The 22,042-nt window shown below is 42.0% G+C and overlaps 1 protein-coding gene across 2 annotated transcripts; it reads left to right on the top strand.

The window, feature by feature from the left end:
• Positions 1-13,820: 13,820 nt before the first annotated feature.
• On the top strand, positions 13,821-19,951 carry LOC138209248 (clathrin light chain A-like). 2 transcript variants are annotated; one of them, XM_069167696.1, is made up of 3 exons: positions 13,821-13,981; positions 17,262-17,297; positions 18,721-19,951. In XM_069167696.1, exons 1-3 carry the CDS (start codon positions 13,833-13,835, stop codon positions 18,890-18,892), a joined length of 357 nt encoding a protein of 118 aa, XP_069023797.1. In that variant the 5' UTR covers positions 13,821-13,832; the 3' UTR covers positions 18,893-19,951. The 2 variants fall into 2 exon arrangements, with proteins under 2 accessions (XP_069023797.1, XP_069023798.1); XM_069167697.1 differs by lacking the exon at positions 17,262-17,297.
• The last annotated feature ends 2,091 nt before the right edge of the window (positions 19,952-22,042 follow it).

Raw genomic sequence — 22,042 nt, 5'->3', positions numbered from 1 at the left:
CTGCAGGGACAGCGGAGCACTTTCTCCAAAAGATTCCTCCAGCTCCGCTGTCACAAGGACAGATACAGGAGATCATTCCTGCCGACCGCAATAAGACTGTACAATAACTCACCTCTGGCAAAATCCATCACACAACAATAACACTGTTGACTTTGTTTCTTGGTTGTTTGTATATAATATATATAGATATATACTCTACTGTATATACTGTATATACTGTGCATTTTATATTTTATATTTTTTACTGCTATTTTATTGCTTTTCTATTATTCTATTATTATCTTATTGCTTCTGTATGCTGCTGTAGCGAAAAAATGTCCCCTCGGGGATTAATAAAGTAACTACCTAACCTAACCTAACCTAACCTAACCTAACCTAACCTAACCTAACCTAACCTAACCTTTGACCTGACCTGTCAAGTGATTTATGACCCTTAATCTCCACCCATTTTATGACAGTAATTTACCACGTAACGTTACTTAATTTGGCACAGAGTTGTTGAAGAACTCCCCCTAACAAAAGACGCATATGGGGCAAGGCAGACAGGAGCTGATGACTGAACAGGTTGCAACACCAAACATAAGTTAAAGAAGTTACACGAGACTAAACCTACCACACAGTGTTATTTCATTTGGCACGGAGTTGTTGAAGAACCTGATGAGCACACTGACTGCAGTTTTGTCACTTGTGATAAGGAGCAGGTGTGGCGGAGCTGCGACTCAGACTTGGCCCACGTTAGACAAATAATCAAGAGTCAGACAAAGAAACACGGGGAAACGGGAAACAATAGGAATCTCAGCGAGATGATCTTAAGAGTTAAGATTGTGTTCACAGAAGCTAGTTTGGGCAAGCGTTCTGCAAAGTGTGATGTAAAGTCACTTCAACACCAACCTGTGGATTCAAATGGTAATTTTAGCTCTCTACAAGAGAAACTTCCAAACTAGAATAACATGCAACTCTCAAAGGACATCCACTAAAACTATCCGTGGGATTTTGGTTAGGTCTGTTCATGTGCCACGAAAATGGCCCTTGCCTCTCTTAGACCTGGTTTTAACTGCCAAAGTGTAGGCTCGATTTAACCTAATTTCACCCAAATGGCATCGCATGGTCGCATCTTTAATGGGACGCCTCCTGATGCCTTGTTCTGCCCAGCTCAGCGCAGCTGGGTTCACATAAAATACCAATGCACCTGGATCTGTGCCGCGCCATAGAAATAGAGCCTGTAGAGCAGAGGTCTCAAACTTAATTTACTTGGGGGCCGCTGGAGGCAGAGTCTGGGTGAGGTTGGGCCGCATCGGGTATTCCACAAGAAAAGCTTTGTTAAAAAAATTCCAATCTTCTCAAATGTCTTTATTTTTATTTTTTTTAACACAAAATAAGATGAAAAAATAAATAAACAAATTAAGAATGAATAAGTAAATAAGTAAATAAATCAGTAATAAATAAAATAATAATAATTAGATTTCTCTAGTCAGCAACTATGTGTGGTTTCTTCAGTCTTCTATATCTGCTGTATTCAGATTTAAACGTCTTTATTAACAGTTCTTTAACCTCAATGGGTTCTTCTGAACATGAATTGTCCTGAACATGAATGGAACATTGAAGAACATGAACTGTTCTTCTGAACATGGCTTCTCTTGCCTACTCCTTGCTGCTAGAGACCTGGCAGCGCTTCCTCTCGCATAGCTGAGCCACATTTGTCTCGAGGGAGGAAGCAGTTGAGACCCTCAGTATGGCTTGAAGATGATCATCAGTAAGTCTGGACCTGTACTTGGACTTATTGAAGTTCAAGGTGGAGAAGAGCTTTTTGCACAAGTATGTACTCCCAAAAAGGCACATGGTCCACTTGAACATTCGGGAAAGCTCAGGGAAGCTGGGGGTCAATTCTCTCAAAAATTGCCCAAGCTTGTCTGCTTTTCCACTCACCTCCCTGAACTTGGCTTTGAGGTCAGAGTTGCACTGCAGGTCAATGAGCTCCATTTGAAGCACAGGAGGGGCATCTTGCACATCAAAGGAGAAGGGGTCCGCAAAAATTTGAAATGTGGCTCTGTGCGTCTTGAAGTCTGCAAATCTGTAATCAAATTCCTCCTGTAGCTTCAAAATGGCATCAACATACTTCTCACCACTGAATGGTGTGCCTGCATCCACGAGTGCCTTGCATGCTGGGAAATGGCAAAGGTTTGTCTGAGAGAGCTGGGCTTTCCATGACACAAGTTTTGTGGAGAATGCTCTCACATTGTCATAGGCAGCACTGACGAGTTGCCCCTGGCCTTGTAAATTCTTGTTCAGTACATTAAGCTCATGTGTGATATCAACAAGAAAAGCTAAGTCCATGAGCCATTTGGGATCACTTAGCACAGGAACAGCCACCCCATCCTTCTCCATGAAGGCTTTCACTTTTGCTCTCAACTCAAAAAATCTCTTCAAGGCGTTTCCCTGCTGAGCCAACGTACCTCGGTGAAGTAGAGCACATCCCCATATTCTGACTCTATTTCCTCTAAAAAAGCACAGAACCTTCGGTGCTTTAAGCCCCTGGATCTGATTTGGTTGATGCATTTCACAACGACAGACATCACATTGTCAAACTTAAGGCATTTGCTGCAAAGGGCCTGCTGATGGATAATGCAGTGCAGAGCAATGGCCTCCTCTACACCCTCCTCTTCCAGTTTTTTTTGGAACAAGTGCCACCAGTCCATTTTTCCTCCCTGTCATTGATGGCGCTCCATCGCTTGTTATTCCAACAAACCTCTTCCATGGCAAACCGGCATTCTCAATGGCATCACACAGCTGGTGAAATATCTCCTGAGCAGTGGTCTGGCCATGCATTGGAATTACTGTGAGCAACTCCTCTATCACTTCAAAATTGTCATCAACACCACGGACATACATTGTGAGCTGGGCAGTGTCTCTGATGTCTGTGGTCTCATCAAGAGCGACTGAGTATACACTGAAATATTTGGCTTTCTCACACAGTCAATCATAAATGTTACTTGACAGGTCAGAAATGCGCTCTGCTACGGTGTTGGCAGAAAGGCTGATGTTGCTAAACTGACCTTTCTTTTCCGGACAGACTATACTTGCAGCCTGTAATATGCACTTTTTGACGAATTCACCTTCTGTGAACGGCTTTCCCGCCTTAGCAATCATCTCACTAACCACGTAGCGAGCTTCGACTGCTGCATTATTCTCTTTGGTTGCTTTCTTGAAGAAATCTTGTTGCCTCAGTAGACATGTTTTAAGATTTGCAACCCGGTTGGCTCTCTCATCTCTCTGGTATTTTGCATACTCCTCAGCATGTCTAGTTGTGTAATGACGTTTCAAATTGTATTCCTTGTGCACCGCAACTTTCTCTGTGCAAATAAGACACGTCGGGGTGCCCCTGTGCTCAATAAAGAAATATTGCATCTCCCACTTCCCCTGGAATTGTCTGTGCTCATCACCAACCTTTCTCTTCACTGCAGGCTTTGAAAAAGACATGTTTGGGGCTGTGGAATATATTTTAATTCCACTTGGTGTCACTGTCGTGTTTAGCCGTGTTTATGACATCATCTAGAAATATATGTAGTGTTCATCGTGTGAGGCAATGCAAATAAAAAAATAATGACCCCCAAAAAACTTGTGCGACCCTATAATTGGTCCGGGTTATCGGGGACTGTTATTGCCGACGGACAGGTGTCGGTATGTGACTGCAGACCACATTAGGCTACATTATTTCCTTTCTTTTATCTCGCCGCGCACGCATCACTTTGATTTATTTTGTCAGAGAGACATATATACGTATAATGTCCCGCTGGGCAGCAACTTAAAAAAACTTGTTTTTGGAAGTGTTGTGAACGCAGCGCGCTGGGACGGATGTCCGCGTTGGCCGAATAGAAACGAGGCAGCCAGCCAAGCACGGAAGAAAACTCTCCATGGCAACGCTGCTGTCACTTTCACTCATTGAGAAATGTTTCTCTGCTTGCATCAAGCCCGGTCGATGTCCCGCCCCCGAGAGCCATATACCCACCGTGATTGGTCGGTTCGTTCAGCTCCGCACACAACACTGTAAAGTGCCATTCATATAAAACTCGCGGGCCGCACTAACATGACACTTTCATATTAAGGTTGGGGCCACAAAATATCGTCTCGCGGGCCGCAATTGGCCCGCGGGCCGCGAGTTTGAGACCCCTGCTGTAGAGTGAACAAGCCTTGGTTTTTTTTCTGACATTTCTAATGTCCTTCATGAACTTAGGCTAAGGCATGGCTGACGAGTTCCAGTACTGACTGGCTTATTTTTAGACTATTGAGAAACAAATGTTCTTCTCTAACTACAACAGCAGAGTCTGAGTATTGTATTTCAGTTACTACTGTAGGAGCTATTTCTGGTATTGTTGGCATGTTGTTAGATGTTTTGCAATGTTACTTTTTGGACACCTGGTTGCAGTAATTGGATGCACAAGGGTATATGGGTTATTGTATTTACAGAGCACAAGAAACAGGAGACCAATACCAAGCTGGTTATTTATAAATAAAATTTCAGAGCCAAAACACCAACGCGAATTTTTTTGTTTTTCAATTTTTTATTTTTTTTTTAAATGGGCGAGTGTCGTGTGATGGTGGTGTTTACAAGGACCCAAATGCAAGCTCACAGACTTAGGTATCAGTTCCAAAATACAGTCTTTATTGTAATAAACAAAAACAAACAAACCAAAAGGTGGCACCTATCGTGTCCACTTGCTTCCAGTCGGGAGGGCAACTCGACCGACAGATCCGGGGAGACACGGCTGGCAGTGCAGCCGGCAGACCAGCGGAAGGAACGGCGTCAATAATCCTCCGAGTCGGGAGGGCAACTCCACCGACTGGTGACTTTGACAGGGAGCTCCGCAGGAGGAACAGGAGCCGGAGGAACGGGAGCCGGAGGAACGGGAACAGGACGGACGGACGGACGGAGAACAGACGGGTGACTAACAAAAATGAACCGACAACCAGAGGAGTGCAGGGGCAGGGTACATATAGTCCAAGGAGGTGATCAGGGAGATGCAGCACACCTGCAGGTGGTGATCAGGGGTGAGTGGCTGCATCTGCTGGGACTGGTGAGGGGCGTGGCCACAGACAAGCAGACAGGTAGTGATGGTGAGATGAAGCCTCATGAGGCATCGAACCACTTCCGCCAATTGGTTCGAGAAAGGGTTCATTTCTCGAAGCTTCATGTGCACACGAAACCACCTACTGGCCAAGTGTATAATCACAGGCAGCTGTATCTGAACCACATAATGTGATGCATTGAATTTTTGTGTCTGTTATGGCTGTTGGGAATGACTATGAATTACAAAAATGTATGACCAAATAATTTCTGTACATAAATTATCACATATGTGCATAATAAAATATTTTTTGAATGTATTCTGTGTGTGTAAATTTTCCCAAAATGGTAGTATCATATGATATGGCAGGTTGTGTAATAATGTTTTTCTGTCACTTTAGGAAAATGGCCTGGGCTTAAGCAGGCAGAGGACAGTGAAAGTGCTTGTGGAACTAGGAAGAGGGGACTGAATATGCTTATGTAACTTGGACAATGATGTACAGGACAGGGGACATTGTATTCATTTTTATTCAGAAATAACAGTTTCTCAACAGTTTTTGGTTTTGTGGATGTCCACATGTCAGAAGTAAGGCTAACAGCAGTCACCTTTTCCACTTTAGCCTTAGCCTTCTCCTTAGCTGACTCATACTTGGCCTCCACCATGGCCTTCAGAGCCTAAAGGAAAAAATATATAGTGCTGAACTGTGAGACACAATAAAGTACTCATTTGTTTCATGCATGCACCCATACATACCTGCCTTGTAGGGAGAACATAATTAGGATCCAGTTTGGACACAAATGCCCTGAATCCAACATCATCCACAATACTGAAGGGCTGTGTGTCCTTCACTATCATGGAGACGAGGGCTTCATCCAGCTCTTGTTTTCTGGTGGCTGGTTAAAAGAGAATAAATTCAGTGTCTGTTACCTGTCTTTATTTGAACAATAAACAAAAGTGAACAGGGAAAAATTGTGATGGTGCATTTGTAATATTGTAATGACTTACCTTGGCTGGGTGAAGCTCCAGTTTCCTCCTTATTCTCATGCAAGGCACGGTAATGCCTCAGCATGGATGAGGTGTTGTTATTGTACCCCAACTCCTTGGAGCACAATAAACACCTCACCTTTGAATAAAATAAGAAACTGTGAAAAATACAGTTCTTGATAAGCAACCCTAATGTGTCTGAAATAGAGTTAGATTTAGCTTACCTTATTAGGAGTTATCAAATCAAAGTGTTCCCACACAGGGGAAATCCTCCTCTTCCCAGCTGGCTCCGTCTTATCACCTATCCTTCTCTCCTCACTCTCCTAAATCTCCAAACTATCTCTCTCTCTCTAAACTCTCCAAACTATATAAACGCGATCCAAACTATCCAAACTCTCAACTGACTGCAACTCCCCACCAACAACCCACATTTTGAATGGAGCCTGAGGGGTTTATATTGCTGTCAAACCTCCCTGCAAAATCTGAACCACTTCCCGAAGCAGTCACGTGGTACAGCCGGGCAGCGAGGCTTCGGACGTCATCATTTTTGGCTCCTCCCCTAAATGAAGCAAGCCTCGACACGCGCTTCAAGGAAACGCCCCCTCCATTACTCGACACACGCTTCGAAGCGTCGGCACATCTGGTAACATCACTACAGACAGGTGACTGAGGGGACACAGGAGGAGAGGTGATCGGGGTCAGAACAGAGGAAACAAACGGACTCCTGACAGCGAGTCCAAAAACTTAATTTAAAATTCCAAATAACCGATGTGGTTCAGACGTCAACAAAAATAATCTTGAAGCTTTTCTGGCTACACTTAAATGGCTTTGTGTTGCAGCAACTAAAATGACTGTGAGGCGTGGTTACAGGCATAGCAATGTAGATTAATTATCATCTGACATAAAAAGATACAATCCCAATTGTGTAATAACGCACAGCCTTGTCACTGTTTGGCTGCGTTTATGTCTATGCGTTGTTAAGCAGTTACCTTTTGCACTTTATCGCTCCGTAGCACGCAGCGACGTGTTGCGGTGTTCTTGACTGTGATGGTGTCCCTCTAAACACATCAGCATCGCTTTCTGTTTATCTGCCACAGCTTTATGTAAGTGAATTGAATGATTGTGGACGAGAGATCCAAGTGGTTTATCACATCTGAACACTTGAGATGTTCAACCACACTCTTGAGACACCAGTCACAGAAATGACCTAAACGTGTTTGCTTTCTTATGAAGGACATTAGGTGGCAGTATGGCATTGGTAGGAATTAGACATACCTTCATTTCCACCTGCCATTTGGTCTTAAATTGGAAGACTGTGAAGTCCGTATTTTTTTATAATGCTTTTTTTTATTTATTGGAGATAAAGTTTTAGCTGAATTTCAGGAGCAGGACCACGCCTCCGCCACTCCCCCACTTCCGGCCACACTCCTATAAATGTCCACCCACTCTAAACCTCGGCCCGTTCACGTTTTCTGCATCCGGAACCAGACGCCACGCAGAAAAAACAAAAAACGATCTTACCTTGGCCCCAGCATGGATATACTGTTCCTCAGCCCGTCCGACGACGACGACGATTATCTTGCCTCCCCAGAGGCCACCCATACAGCTGCCCTCTCCAAAAACCCCAGGGTTACCCACGAGACGCCACCAACCGCCACCGGGAACACCCAGGCAGCACAGCGGAGCCAAACCCGCCGACAAGCTGCATCCACCAGAATCCCTCTCTCCGCTCAATCCTTCTGTACGAGGGTTCCGATCCACAACCGTCCTCCAATAACTCATTCACCGGTGACAGAGGGAGACCTGCCACCCCCAGACGTAGCCAACGGCAACGTAAGTCTCCTCTCAATACGTAACATATTGTACCTTATCATCTCGTAAAGTATCGTATTACCTAACTGCGTAACGTGGTTTAACTTACTGTTGTCAGAAATATCCAGACTGCTGATGGCTGTCGCCTCAGAGACAGCTCAGGAAAACGCAGCAAACTTCTTCCCCTGAATCACTGTTCATCACCGAAACAGGCCAAGTTGCCAATCGATCCTGGTTCCTTTTACACTTCAGAGCAGTTCTAATCACCTCCGGGATTAATCCTGACTACTTCGCCGGCCACTCCTTTCGCATAGGGGCAGCCACCACCGCGTCAAGCAGAGGAGTCCCAGACCACCTCATCAAGGTCATTGGCCACTGGTGTTCCCAAGCCTACCAACTTTACACCCGCCACAGCTTCGACGACCTGCGCAAAGGGCAGGCAGCCTTGCTCCTTAGGATGGCTTCTTTGGGGATCTGCAAGGCCCGGGAGCCGCAGTGGATCCTTGACTAAGCCTGGTTCCTTTTAAGCTTCAGAGCAGTTCTAATCACCTCGGGGATTAATCCTGACTCCTTCTCCGGCCACTCCTTTCGCATAGGGGCAGCCACCACCGCGTCAAGCAGAGGAGTCCCAGACCACCTCATCTAGATCATGGGCCGCTGGTGTTCCCAAGCCTACCAACTTTACACCCGCCACAGCTTCGACGACCTGCGCAAAGGGCAGGCTGCCTTGCAGTCTGAGGATGGCTTCTTTTGGGGATCTGCAAGGCCTGGGAGCCGCAGTGGATCCTCGACTAAGCCTTCCCCAAACCGCGAAACTCTCACCCTGGCTTAATCTCCCCCAATCAATGAAGGTTCACCCCCAGCCGAGGCGGGGTCTTAGCTAGTGAATTATTATTTGGTTCCCCGTTAGCTTCCAAAAAGTGGCCACTTGTTTGTTGTCTCAAGGCCTTAAAAGGTTCATTAAAGTGGAGGTCAGAAACTAAATATGTGGGGAAAGGAGCAATGAGTAGATGTTCTTCAAGTTAAGAGAACTCAAAAGCATTTTTGGCCAGTTACTAGGACTTTTGTTTTTAAAGACAAGCTTGTTTGTATAGTTCCTTTCAACAACATCAACTTGTGCTTCATAAAGTTTTATAAAAAAAAAAAAAAAAAAAAAAAAAAAAAATATATATATATATATATATATATATATACAAATCGTTTATTGTTGTTGTTTAAAAAAAAAAAAGAAAAAAGAAGGTATAGAATAGAATAGAATAGAATAGAATAGAATAGAATAGAATAAGACCAATGGTAAAGTAAAAGTAAGAAATTGCAGTAAGGTCATAAATCATTCCTGTATAATTACTTGGATTTTAATGGTAATCCTGCAAAAAGCAGGATGGGTGCAAGGTTCATGGTCAATGGCCTTGTTTGCTGTTTTGCATCATCAGAGTGGAGCCCAATTGAAACAGCTCCAGACTTTTGTTCAACGTGGCACTGCTGTCCATGTCCTTTTTAAAACAGGATGTCATGGGCGTATCAACACTGATGGTAGTTCACACACTCCACCATTATTTTGTACAGGAAGTTTGTAGAGCTTGTTCCAATAGTGCCATTCCCTCATGGCAAATATCAAGATGACATTATGCGTCTTTCGAAGGGTTTGGGTGATGGTACATAATGTTTACCATTGATATTATTTCCTTGGACCCTGTGATGGGCAGCGACCTACCCTGAAATATTTCTATCTCATGCTTCTTAAACCATTAACATTGTCTGCCCTGCTGTTTGTAGATACGTCATTAGTGAAAGACTTTAGATTTAGCATTCGCCCAAAGTCTTCTTGCTCCATCTCCTGTGTGACCCTGTTCAGGATGAAGCGGGTATAGATAAAGAATGGATGGATTATTTTCTTGAAGACATAATTAGTTAAGGTTAGGGCTGCAACTAATGGTTATAATTATTTTTTTTTTAATATGCTTGCTGATTTTTTTTCTTGTCTTAATTGTTGTCTGAAAATTCTGAAAAATGTCCCATCACAATTTCTCAAATCCAACGGTGATGTCTTGAAATGACGTGTTAGAGAGAGAATGATAACCCACCTTCTGTCAAAAAGTGATGGATGGTGACCTTTGACCTGACCTGTCAAGTGATTTATGACCCCTAATGCAATCAACACATTTTCCAAACATTGAAATGCCCATTGTTCAGCTTAACAGCTGCTGGTGTTGATGCAAAAGTGAACAAAATCTACTGATCGCTATTTTGTGAACCATGGCGTGTACTTTATGGAGAGACTAGTGAATGAGTCAGAAATCTGTAGAAGGCAGCGGGTCAGAGTTTGTCATACAAGTTGAAGTCAGTCAGTTACATTTGTGTGGATTTACCTTCTTTCGGCAAGCAAATCCCCTGTTGTAGCAGTTCCACGGGTTACCAGCTCGATACACACCTGCTAACCAACAAACCCATTTTTGACATTTTATGCCACAGACACATACTGTAACTGTTGTCCCCCTATGTCACTGTTGGGTTGGAGCATCTTAAGCACCAGGGAGAGCAGTTATCCTTCCAGCACTCAGCCATAAGGGGAAACAGCAGCGTTATTGTTTTACCCCAATAAACTACTGTGAAACTGGGGGCTGCTGCGAGACCAGGCATCCCCCCAATGCAAAGCCGAGACGATAAACTAATATTCCTAAACTAAATGTAATCTTCAAGCCTTTCGTGCAGATCCCTGTGAGAGAAGAACGCCCCTCAGCTTGGTTCTGGTCTCCTGTTTCTTGTGCTCTGTATATACAATAGCCATATACCCTTGTGCATCCAATTACTGCAACCAGGTGTCCAAAAAGAAACATTGCAAAACATCTAACAACATAATACAACATACCAACAATACCAGAAATAGCTCCTACAGTAGTAACTGAAATACAATACTCAGACTCTGCTGTTGTAGTTAGAGAAGAACATTTGTTTCTCAATAGTCTAAAAATAAGCCAGTCAGTACTGGAACTCGTCAGCCATGCCTTAGCCTAAGTTCATGAAGGACATTAGAAATGTCAGAAAAAAAACCAAGGCTTGTTTCACTCTACAGGTTTAGTCTCGTGTAACTTCTTTAACTTGTGTTTGGTGTTGCAACCTGCTCAGTCATCAGCTCCTGTCTGCCTTGCCCCATATGCGTCTTTTGTTGGGGGGAGTTCTTCAACAACTCGGTGCCAAATTAAGTAACGTTACGTGGTAAATTACTGTCATAAAATGGGCGGGGATTAAGGGTCATAAATCACTTGACAGGTCAGGTCAAAGGTTAGGTTAGGTTAGGTTAGGTTAGGTTGGGTTAGGTTAGGTTAGGTAGTTACTTTATTAATCCCCGAGGGGACATTTTGTCGGGACAGCAGCATACAGAAGCAATAAGATAATAATAGAATAATAGAAAAGCAATAAAATAGCAGTAAAAAATATTAAATATAAAATGCACAGTATATACAGTATATACAGTACAGTATATGTCTATATATATATTATACACAAACAACCAAGAAACAAAGTCAACAGTGTTATTGTTGTGTGATGGATTTTGCCAGAGGTGAGTTATTGTACAGTCTTATTGCGGTCGGCAGGAATGATCTCCTGTATCTGTCCTTGTGACAGCGGAGCTGGAGGAATCTTTTGGAGAAAGTGCTCCGCTGTCCCTGCAGCAGGTGGTCACCATCCATCACCTTTTGACAGATTGTGGGTTATCATTCTCTCGCGTGTTGTCTGACCAATATTACAAAACACTATAGCTTTATTTACATTCACTCTGATGTAAGTGAAAGAAAAGCATACATTCCTTACAACTGAGGAGTGGAACAAACTAATACTCAACTTTCCTCCTTGGATAATGACTGAACAATTCATTGTAAAAATTGTTGCAAGTGGTTTTCTGTTGATAAACTATTAAATTAATAGAAATAATTTATTTAGTTCAGTTTTGTAAAAGCTTTAGACACAAAAAGTAACGTAGATGTTTGATGACTAGTTTTTATTTATCCAGATTTTATTTATTTTATTTACCTGTTCTTATAGCTGAAGATGTTGCTCTTATTCTTTGACTGTGGCACAATATTTGGGTTAGTTGTCTTCTTGCAGAATGGTGCAGATCAGCAGTCTGCATTGCATGACAAAAAAATGTTTGCACTGTCCTGCATTGTCAGAGTTTCCCCGACCATTGTCTTGGGATGGTGGGCTGCCCGCCCTGAAAGAAACAAAATACAAACGCTCTTGTAGGACTGCAGTTACATGCAGAAACTTTGCGGCCTATTTTTGTTGTAATTTCAATGACTGCGACTGTCTTGATTTTCAGTTTGGCTTTCTATTTAGTTGATATCTAAATTGACAGTCTTAATTTAACAACTGTAAAATTGATATAATTTATCTTTTGATCTTATTTGTTTTATTTACCAACGTGGAATAAAATAATTTGTGGGAGTTCCCTTGAACTCTTGTCAGATTGAGGATAGCAAAATCCTGTAGGTCCCTGAACTTCTTAAATAAACAGAGAGCTCTAGTGAGTCAATGAATATTGACGTAAAGCAGACGTGGCAGGCTGCGAGAGGATCAATCTTTTTTATGACTTTGTTTTAATGTGAACTCCCACCACAAATATGTCTTTTCAAGGCAGACGATTTATGGTCGTTGTTGTGAACGATAAGGTAAAGGCATGCAAGCGTTGCAGTCATTTAGTAAAGTCAAGACAATAGTTGAACTGTGACTCTGACCTGAATAGAGACTGATTGTAGCTGTCATGATAACCAAAACTTAAAGTCACAGCCACACATTTAGGCCATAAAAAATATATGGTCTATAATCATTTATTAACATTGGTATAAGCCACATGTTCTAAAACGGTTTCAACAAGGCGAGGGCCTCAATAAAAGATCCCACGCCCCAATGTACAACGGTATGTCTACACAGCAGACCTGTGAACTTCAAGTAAATGAGCTCATTGGCATGTCAGAAGTGCAGTTTGTAAAATCTCTTGCGGTGCTCCATTCTGATAACTGTCGGACACAAACTGCAAGCAAAGCCGTGTTTGCACCCGATCGATGTGAATTATTAGCACTATTGTTATACACCCAGGAAATGCTGAGTCTGTGTCAATGCTGCGGAAAGCATACCTGAGCCATGCGAGGTTCAGCACTGCATGTCCCACCCCAAAAGTGACGAAACCTTCAGAGAGTGCTTCCCCCTGAGCAGGGACTTTAAAAAAAATAAAAAAAAATAAATAATAATAATTTCCTGGAAATTTTCATTTCCTCAAGTTTTTTTTTTTTTTTTTTTCCCCTGGTTCATATTTTAGTGGTGTAAACACACATTACAGGAGAGACATCACAAGTCCATCTCAGCATAAAGCACTTCAGAGAAAATAACAAAGCAAGTGGGTGTGGGTGGTGGTGATGAGAGGGAGGGAGGGGAGTTTCGCTGATCCTCATAAACAGGCTGTACCAGTTCTTCCTGATGTAACTGAGACCAAGTGAAGGGTGAGACTTGTAAATCATCCAACAAATTCCTGTCTTGACTAAGAATCTTTTTTTTTTCTATTCCATCAACAGACAGACTTAACAGGATGATCAAGCTGGACTTCAAATGCTTAGTTGATAAAGTGCAGATGTCATAATGGCTTCCTGGCAGCAGATTTAATTTGTTAAATTAAAAATAAAAAAAAATAAAAAATAAAAAACTATTTGTGGGAGCTTGGTCTGCAACTAACAAATGTTTTTATTATTATCATTTTCAGAACTAATCAATAATAACTTGTTTTTGTACGGTGAAATATATTGACCGAAAACTACACGGACTCCTGTCATCCATAAATTAACCATAAATCAAATGAATCCATGAGCCGAGAGCCTCCCTGATTCTCTGAAACCTCCCGCCACTGCATTTAAACGTCCTTTCAAAAAAAACCGAGCCTTTGATTATACGCCTGAGCTCACAACTATGTGCTAACCTATAATGCTTGTGTTTCCATCCTCTCCTCCCTTTTACCGCTGTTTCTCTTCTCTCCTGCCTTCTTGCTGCTCTTGTCGTTTGGGCGGATGTTTGTCCAGGGTGCTGGATGAAGACTTCTACAAGCAGCCCTTCTCTGAGCTCATTGGTTATGTGTATGTTGCTCCAACTAACATCCTCCTTCTACATTTTTTTTTTTTTTTTTTTTTTTTGCTTTTGTTTTCTCCATTCCCATCAATTATTGACAGCATCTTCATCTCATTAGTTAGGGCATTGATTACATCTCTGTGCTGACATCTTTTATTTCCATCTTCAGTGAACAACATTTATCAGCCAGGATTTATAATTTATTACTTTACCCATCAAGCTTTTTTTTGTGTGTGTTTAAATACAATGTGCGATACTCATTTTAGCTTCATATGTTTGCATGTCATCTGTGAGTGGATGGCTGTCAGGACACTTCAGTAAAAAGAACAACTACATGCAAGCACACACCCGCTGCAGCTCATCAGCCACATCATCAAAATCATATTAATTCTGTCATAACTGTGTCCATGTTACGTTCTCATTCATGACTCACTTCCCTGCTATCTTCACTTGAAGTCATTTCAGCAAATACATTTCATATGTTTCCAACAATTAACACTTGCTTACATTAATGTTCTAAAATTTACCAGGAAGTGTTTTGTTTTACTGAACACGCTTGTAAATGTTGTTTTCTCTTGAATTAATCTACATGTTATTCAGGAGTAGGATGCTTATAGATTTGTTTGAAGCATTTGTGTGTTTATAATTGGACGTGTTGTTCATGTGAGTGTCACCTAAACTTTCTTTTTTTAATCTTGAGAGAAGTGGATATCGTAAGATAGGATTTTACAGCACAATGTGCTGAGCTTGCATTAATCACCGAGTTGATACCTTTTGAGTTTGTTTTGTAGTTGTTGTTTTTTTTTATTGGCTGCAGAAAACTCAATACTAACTTTAATCAATCACTTCTCGAGAAGGAGTTTTCCGGCTTTGTTTCTGTGGTTTTGGTTAAGTTGTTCTGGAAATCATTTCCAGGTAGCATTAAACCGTTTGGAATTTGGTTTTCTTGAACATGCAGATGTCTTGACATCTCGTATGTTAGTTGTGCGTTCAGGCGGCAGGGAAGTGAGAAAGTTTCCATTTGGGAACGTCCCACTTTCGAGTTGGAAGCATTAAAAAAAAAAAAAAAAACGGGCCCGAACACAAACTCACAATACAGAAACAAACTACCTCATCAACATCCATACAGACTATCACAGGGACCAAATGGAGCTCAGCAGGTCAATATTATCTGCACACAATATTTCTTCATCTTTCAATGTACTGTGTTTTAACACGGCCAGCAAACTAGGTTGGCTATTCTAACAAAGTCTGGCGATTTAACCAGAGGTTTGGATCCAATACATTTCTTCCTTTCACCGCAAACGCTGCCAAGTGACGTAAAACCTTCTTGTCTGAGCTCTCAGAAACATCCCACTTTCCTAGTGGGATCTCCAGTTCGACCAGTGTTCGTGCGTATTTTCCCGCTCTGACGTCGAAACGTTCCCACTTCCCAGTTCCTCATCGACGCACCATGAGCTCCAACACAATGTATCTGCTTTTATCACGGTTGGTGCTGCGAGTGAACGTGCAGCTAGATTTGATTTCTGGCACCACTTGTCATGTCATGAATACACAACTGCTTCAAACTCAACTGTGTTCACGCTCTATTAGAATATGAGCTGCTCTGTAGTGAGTGCTGTCCTATAGGATAACATGCTAAAGTGCCCAAAGCTATCTAGTAGCCTGAGCTGTGCAGCCTTTGGTTTTGATATCAAATTATTTGGGGATATCCATCAGCCTGCATTGTGGTGTACATGTTTTGTTTCTTCTTGTGTATCAGCTTTGGATTTCAATCTCAAAAAGAGAAACCTCACATCAACTTGTATATTAATAAGCTTGTATTCATGTAGAGTATTTTGAATCTATCATTTATGATGAGAGTAGTTTAACATGTTGTTGGGTTCAGAACCGTAACATAGCGCTGATAGGATAAGAATCAAACCCACATTCAGACAAAAACAAGGCTTGGACCCAAATCTGAGTTTTACTTGCAGCAAGGGAAGTCGGTGCAGGGTCTTAGAGTTGTAAGCTCTTCACCTGGCATCAGGCAACTCCGAATCAGACTTCCCTCTTTGCACCTTTTATTGTACATATGGGGTTACATAACAACACTTGATTACAGTCATATATAAGCATGTTCACGTGTTGTGCAACGTGAGTGTGTAGGCATTAAATGTTCTTTGCACACTATATGGGTATGTTTGCTTTTAATTTATGTGCGTGCCAAACTAGATAAGCCAGTTCCTCCTCCTCCGAGGGGATGTGTTTTGCAGGAGAGGAATTCTTGATTTGTGCATGCAGTAGTGACCTTTCAACTACAGTTTAATGCATAGACTAGATGGAACTTTACGCACATAGCAGTAACTTAATTTACACACTGACAATGAGTTACTATTTTTCCTAACACATGTTGCCTGGTAACATCTTTTTTTTTTGTTTTGTTTTCTTGGCATCGCCTTTTTTAATTGATCGATGAGCTGTTCTGAAAACTGGCTTCGCATTTCAATTGTGTTTGTAACTTAATACTAATGTTCACATGCTCATGTTTCCATGGCAGCAGGGGGGGTGGGATTGAGGGAAGAGGTTTTTCATTGTGTTAATTCAACAATAAAAATGTGCGCACCTCAAGGCAGCTGTCATGGTTGTCTCATATCACCCGATACCACAGAAACAAATGTAAGCCTGAGCGCTGTTGGTGCGGAATAGATCTTAATCAAACATCATCCTCCTCCTTCATGCAGACGGGCACTCTGAGGGCCTCACTTCTAAATGTCCAGGAAGTGGCCTTGAATCATTTAAACATCACTTCCCACACAGAAACTAAAAAGTGTCCGAACAGAATGAGCTCTTGTCAATGCCTGCAAACTTTTCAGGTAAATTTCCAAGTTGGCCACATTATTTCCAAAAGGAGAGAAGTAAATTGTAAAGATAAACAAGGAGGGCTTTTGGCCATTATATTGTTTTGGATATTACTTGGGCGATGTAGTTCTTGTATTTTTAACGACATTAAAAGGTAATCAGCCCAGTTTTATAAATAAGACCAGAGGACATAATGTCCTTGAGTTTGTAACTTGACAGAAACATCTGCCGAGATCTGTCCTCCTCAAACCAAAGGCTGCACACGAATCATTTTGTAAGAGAAACAAATGAAAAAGAACTGTTGCTTTTGCATGCCGGCTTTCAACATCTGCATTGAGCTCATTTTTGTTGTCTTTTATTTTGTTCCCTCTCTCTCTCTTATCTCGCTTCTAAATTCTGACTTGTGAAACTGTTTCTCCCTGTTTTCTTTTCCTATGCACCTTAAAGCACACACATTAACCATCCTTGCTACCGCCTAGACCAGTTAAGTAAAAACATAAAACCCCAGAACCTCCAAGTACTTAATATTTTTTTTGACAGGAGATAGATGCAGTTCTGTGTGTGTGTGTATATGTTTGTATGCGTGTGGCAGTTTGTTAGTCCGACAGTTTAATCCGCTGCCTACATAGAAGTTTGGTATAATTTCCCCTCTTTGATGTCGTGGTCCTTCCTAGTCCCTTGTGTATTTGTAGATGGTTGTGACAGTGAATATTCATTTGCTTTTCATCCCCCATTTTGCTTTGTGTACCATGTCGTAGTCCGTAGCTCAGTTCCTGCCTGCCGTTGGGGAGGGAACTAGAAAAGTGATGTAATTAGAACTCAAGTATGGCAGTGGGATTACTATTCTGCTTGTGGATGGGGTGTGGTGAGAACTTCTATTTGTTTAGCCAATAATCTGTGGCTTGCATCTCCTAAAATGTCTTGTGATAGTGGCATTGATCCATTTTAAGTCTGTTCTTTTAATTTTGAGTATGTGGTAAGTCCTTTTTTTAGTGTAAATGTAATTTTTGGTTTCGTAGATGGTGCAAAAATACAGCAGCCTTTACCGGTAGGGCGTTATCTGTTCCACACTTGCACACACATGAAATCAAGAGTATCCACATTTTTTGCCACAACTGCTGGAGAGCCTGCCAGTTCTTTTGAGCTTGTTTAAATACAAACAAACAGAACTTGCCATTCCTGTTCTTTTTTTTAATCCAGGACAAGTATTCAGATGAGATCATTATCACTATACTTGGTTCTTGTTGAAAGAGAACGTTGTAAATATGCAAACACCGGGCAAGTTGAAGTGTGAGGGTGTGGGCAAACTCCCCCTCCACCCCCAGTTCTGAACAGAACTGCATCTTTAACCAACCAAAAATGCTTATCAGATTTTACAGTTATTGTTTTATTTTTATCTTAAGTTTACTTTCTCTTTGGATTTGTCAGTGTTGTGTATGTACCTCCCGATACTGTTGTGGAGAGTTAAGAATACAGGCGACTGTACTGTAATGTGTAAACAGAGTTGGGGGCATGCCACAGGTAATAACTTCAGTTAGAGCTCATTTCTCTTTGTGGGTGTGAAGACAGATGGGTGTTTCTTCGTGGTGACTGGACTGTCCTCCCCTGAGGACGGCTCTGCTGGACCAACAACGCAGCCAAAGACCATGAAAAAAAAACCTCAGACCTTGATGCCAGACATGCCAGCGTGATCTGACAAATAAGTCGGATACAGTCGAGTCAAAACTGCCGGGGCCAAAAACAAACAAGAAAACAGTCAAGGACTTGAGTTTTCCATCAGAACTTGTGTGTTGGTGGTCAGCAGAGGAGTTCCTCAGGGCTGCACGTAAATCTGTGTGTACTTTACCTCTTCCTCCACTGACTGTTCTCTCTTCCATGTCCTTGTCCTCCTCTCTGTTGCCTGTAGGGCGGCTGAGGAAGCCATGATTTCAGATCTGGACGAGAACAACCCCGGCACGGAGTGGGAGCGGGTGGCTCGGCTCTGCGACTTCAACCCCAAGTCCAGCAAGCAGGCTAAAGACGTGTCCCGCTTGCGCTCTGTCCTCATCTCCCTGAAGCAGTCCCCGCTAGTCCGCTAGGCACTCGTGGCTGCTCAGGGCGTCATTCCATATCATCCCTTTTCCACCACACACACCAAACAGCCCAACTACTGAGGTGCCACCAATTGTATCCTGATGACTAAGGGGGCTTACGTCCCTCGTGTCCACATCTATTTGCCATGCACAGCCCTGTTTTGTTTTTTTTCGGACGGATATAGCCAGCGGTCCAATCCTCATCTATCTCCTCCTGGCAGGGCTGTAGAGATCAGCCTTGATGTATCTAATCACCATTTTCCCGCCCCCTGAAAGGTGTTTACCTGTGTGCACCTCTCCCTCAGACCAATCCAGACCTCATGATGTGTTGACCTTGTCGTCTAAAAAAAAGAGATCAGGGATAGTTAGATCTGTACGAGGTCTCCAGGTCTGTGGTTCTGTGTAACAGTTGTTTAAGGGTGGTGAGTTGGGACACTAAAAGGGAAGGGTTGATGTATGTTTAGGCTTTCAGCTTCACACGGCCTCTAACAATATCATTCCCCCGATGCTGTGTTGTAACTCTTTAACTCGTCACCCTTCTATGTCCTCCTCTGACCTCCGAGGGTTCATGTGAAGTGGTTTTATTCACCTTTTGCCCTCAAATACATCAACTCGCACGTCCCCGTTCATTCTTTACCATTTTTTTTTTTTTTTTAGGACCAAACTCTTCAGACAAAACTCCAAATTCAGTGTGTGTGTACATCGAACTGTGTGTGTAGAGCCTGCTTGTGGTGTACTGTGTTAAATTTTCCAATCTATGCATTTTCTTTTGAAAGCCCCCCCCTCCTCCTCCTCCATCCAGTCAGGAACTCAACAAAGTCTAGTCATTACAACAAATGTGACCTGTTTGTATGTGTGTTTATCCTCAACAGCGTGTGTATGTACTCTATGCGTGCACCTATGTACATATACAGAAGGCATTATATATACAGTATATAGAACATTTATGTCACTGAAATTAGACAGTCGTGGTTTTGAAGAGAACTAGAAAAATAGCCCGCTGTTGCTTGACCATGTGTGTTTGTTGTCCATTTGATTTCAATATCAGTAAAAAAGTGAATGAAAGTTGTTGTACTGTCGTCTTTCAGCTGGATGGTTGATGCTTCAGGAGGATGAGTTTAACAGAACAGTTATGTAACTTTCAAATCAATTACAGTGCATCCGGAAAGTATTCATAGCACTTCACTTTTTCCACATTTTGTTATATTACAGCCTTATTCCAAAATGGATTGAACTCATTTTTCCCCTCAAAATTCTACACACAATACCCCATAATGACAATGTTAAATACATTTTTTTGAAATTTTTGCAAATCTATTAAAAATCAAAAACGAAAAAAAATCACATGTACATAAGTATTCACAGCCTTTGCCATTCACTCAAAATTGAGCTCAGGTGCATCCTGTTTCCACTGATCATCCTTGAGATGTTTCTACAACTTGATTGGAGTCCACCTGTGGTAAATTCAGTTGATTGGACATGATTTGGAAAGACACACACCGTCTATATAAGGTCCCACAGTTGACAGTGCATGTCAAAGCACAAACCAAGCCATGAAGTCCAAAGAATTGTCTGTAGACCTCCGAGACAGGATTGTATCGAGGCACAGATCTGGGGAAGGGTACAGAAAAATGTCTGCAGCATTGAAGGTCCAAATGAGCACAGTGGCCTGTGGAGTTTACCAAAAGGCACCTGAAGGACTGTCAGACCATGAGAAACTAAATTCTCTGGTCTGATGAAACAAAGATTGAAATCTTTGGCCTGAATGCCAAGCGTCATGTTTGGAGGAAACCAGGCACCGCTCATCACCTGGCCAATACCATCTCTACGGTGAAGCATGGTGGTGGCAGCATCATGCTGTGGGGATGTTTTTCAGCGGCAGGAACTGGGAGACTAGTCAGGATGGAGGGAAAGATGAATGCAGCAAAGTACAGAGACATCCTTGATGAAAACGTTCTCCAGAGCGCTCTGGACCTCAGACTCGGGCGAAGGTTCATCTTCCAACAGGGAAACAACCCGAAGCACACAGCCAAGATAACAAAGGAATGGCTTCGGGACAACTCTGTGAATGTCTTTGAGAGGCCCAGGCAGAGCCCAGACTTGAACCCCATTGAACATCTCTGGAGAGATCTGAAAATGGCTGTGCACCGACGCTCCCCATCCAACCTGATGGAGCTTGAGAGGTCCTGCAAAGAAGAATGGGAGAAACTGCCCAAGAATAGGTGTGCCAAGCTTATAGCATCATACTCAAAAAGACTTGAGGCTGTAATTTCTGCCAAAGGTGCGTCAACAAAGTATTGAGCAAAGGCTGTGAATACTTATGTACGTGTTATATTTTCATTCTTTATTTTGAATAGATTTGCAAAAATTTTCAACAAACTATTTTCACTTTGTCATTATGGGGTATTGCGTGTGGAATTTTGAGGAAAAAAATGAATTTAATCCATTTTGGAAAAAGGCTGTAACATAACAAAATGTGTAAAAAGTGAATCGCTGTGAATACTTTCCGGATGCACTGTATCTGGAAAGGGAGGGGTGGCCCAACATTTTGGCTACCTGGTGTCATGCTGATTGATGATTGAATCCTTTCTGAGCTGCTGACATTAAATAAATGCAGAAGTCTCATCATTTGTGTTGCCTTTTAGATGCTTGTTGGTGTAATCATAACAGCTTTATGTTCATCATTACTGTCAAGATAAGTGGAACCCTGCGGACGTTTGACATTCTGTTTGAAAAGACGACACGTCTCTTACAGCAAAATCGGTTGCACGAGTCCAGGCACATTTCTTTGTTTAAATCTGTCTAACAAAATTATTTGAAACGCCTGCGGTTTTCTATTTCAGCATCTGGGGAAACGAAGAGTGACTATAGTCCTGACTGTTTCTGCTCATCCTTCAGCTATGCAAATAATGATTTGAATATATGTAAATAATGTAGGTAAACAAACATCATACAATCAAATGAAAAAAGGACTTTAGTTCTTAAAAATGGACAAAAATACTCAACATATTACTTTTCTTTTAATGAGCAGCAATTAAAAAGTTGGATGTTCATTAAAAACAAATACTGGTAACTACAAACATTTAACCATGAAAATAGTTTTGAAGGATTACGACAAAACGTTTTTTGTTTTTTTTTATCCAGCTTCTAACATCT

The sequence above is a fragment of the Embiotoca jacksoni genome, unplaced genomic scaffold (genome assembly GCF_022577435.1).
Source record: "Embiotoca jacksoni isolate LCO1_2020_lvr unplaced genomic scaffold, fEmbJac1.0.p SCAF_4, whole genome shotgun sequence".
NCBI classification, from domain to species: Eukaryota; Metazoa; Chordata; class Actinopteri; family Embiotocidae; genus Embiotoca; species Embiotoca jacksoni.
This window is presented reverse-complemented; position numbering and strand designations above follow the sequence as displayed.

Bases quoted from the DNA above. Each gene is read 5' to 3' on its own strand.
- LOC138209248 (XM_069167696.1), top strand. From the start codon at position 13,833: ATGCTTGTGTTTCCATCCTCTCCTCCCTTTTACCGCTGTTTCTCTTCT. The intron at 13,982-17,261 runs GTATGTTGCTCC...TGCACCTTAAAG, and splicing joins TCTGAGCTCATTGGTTATGT to CACACACATTAACCATCCTT. The intron at 17,298-18,720 runs GTTAAGTAAAAA...TGTTGCCTGTAG, and splicing joins CCTTGCTACCGCCTAGACCA to GGCGGCTGAGGAAGCCATGA.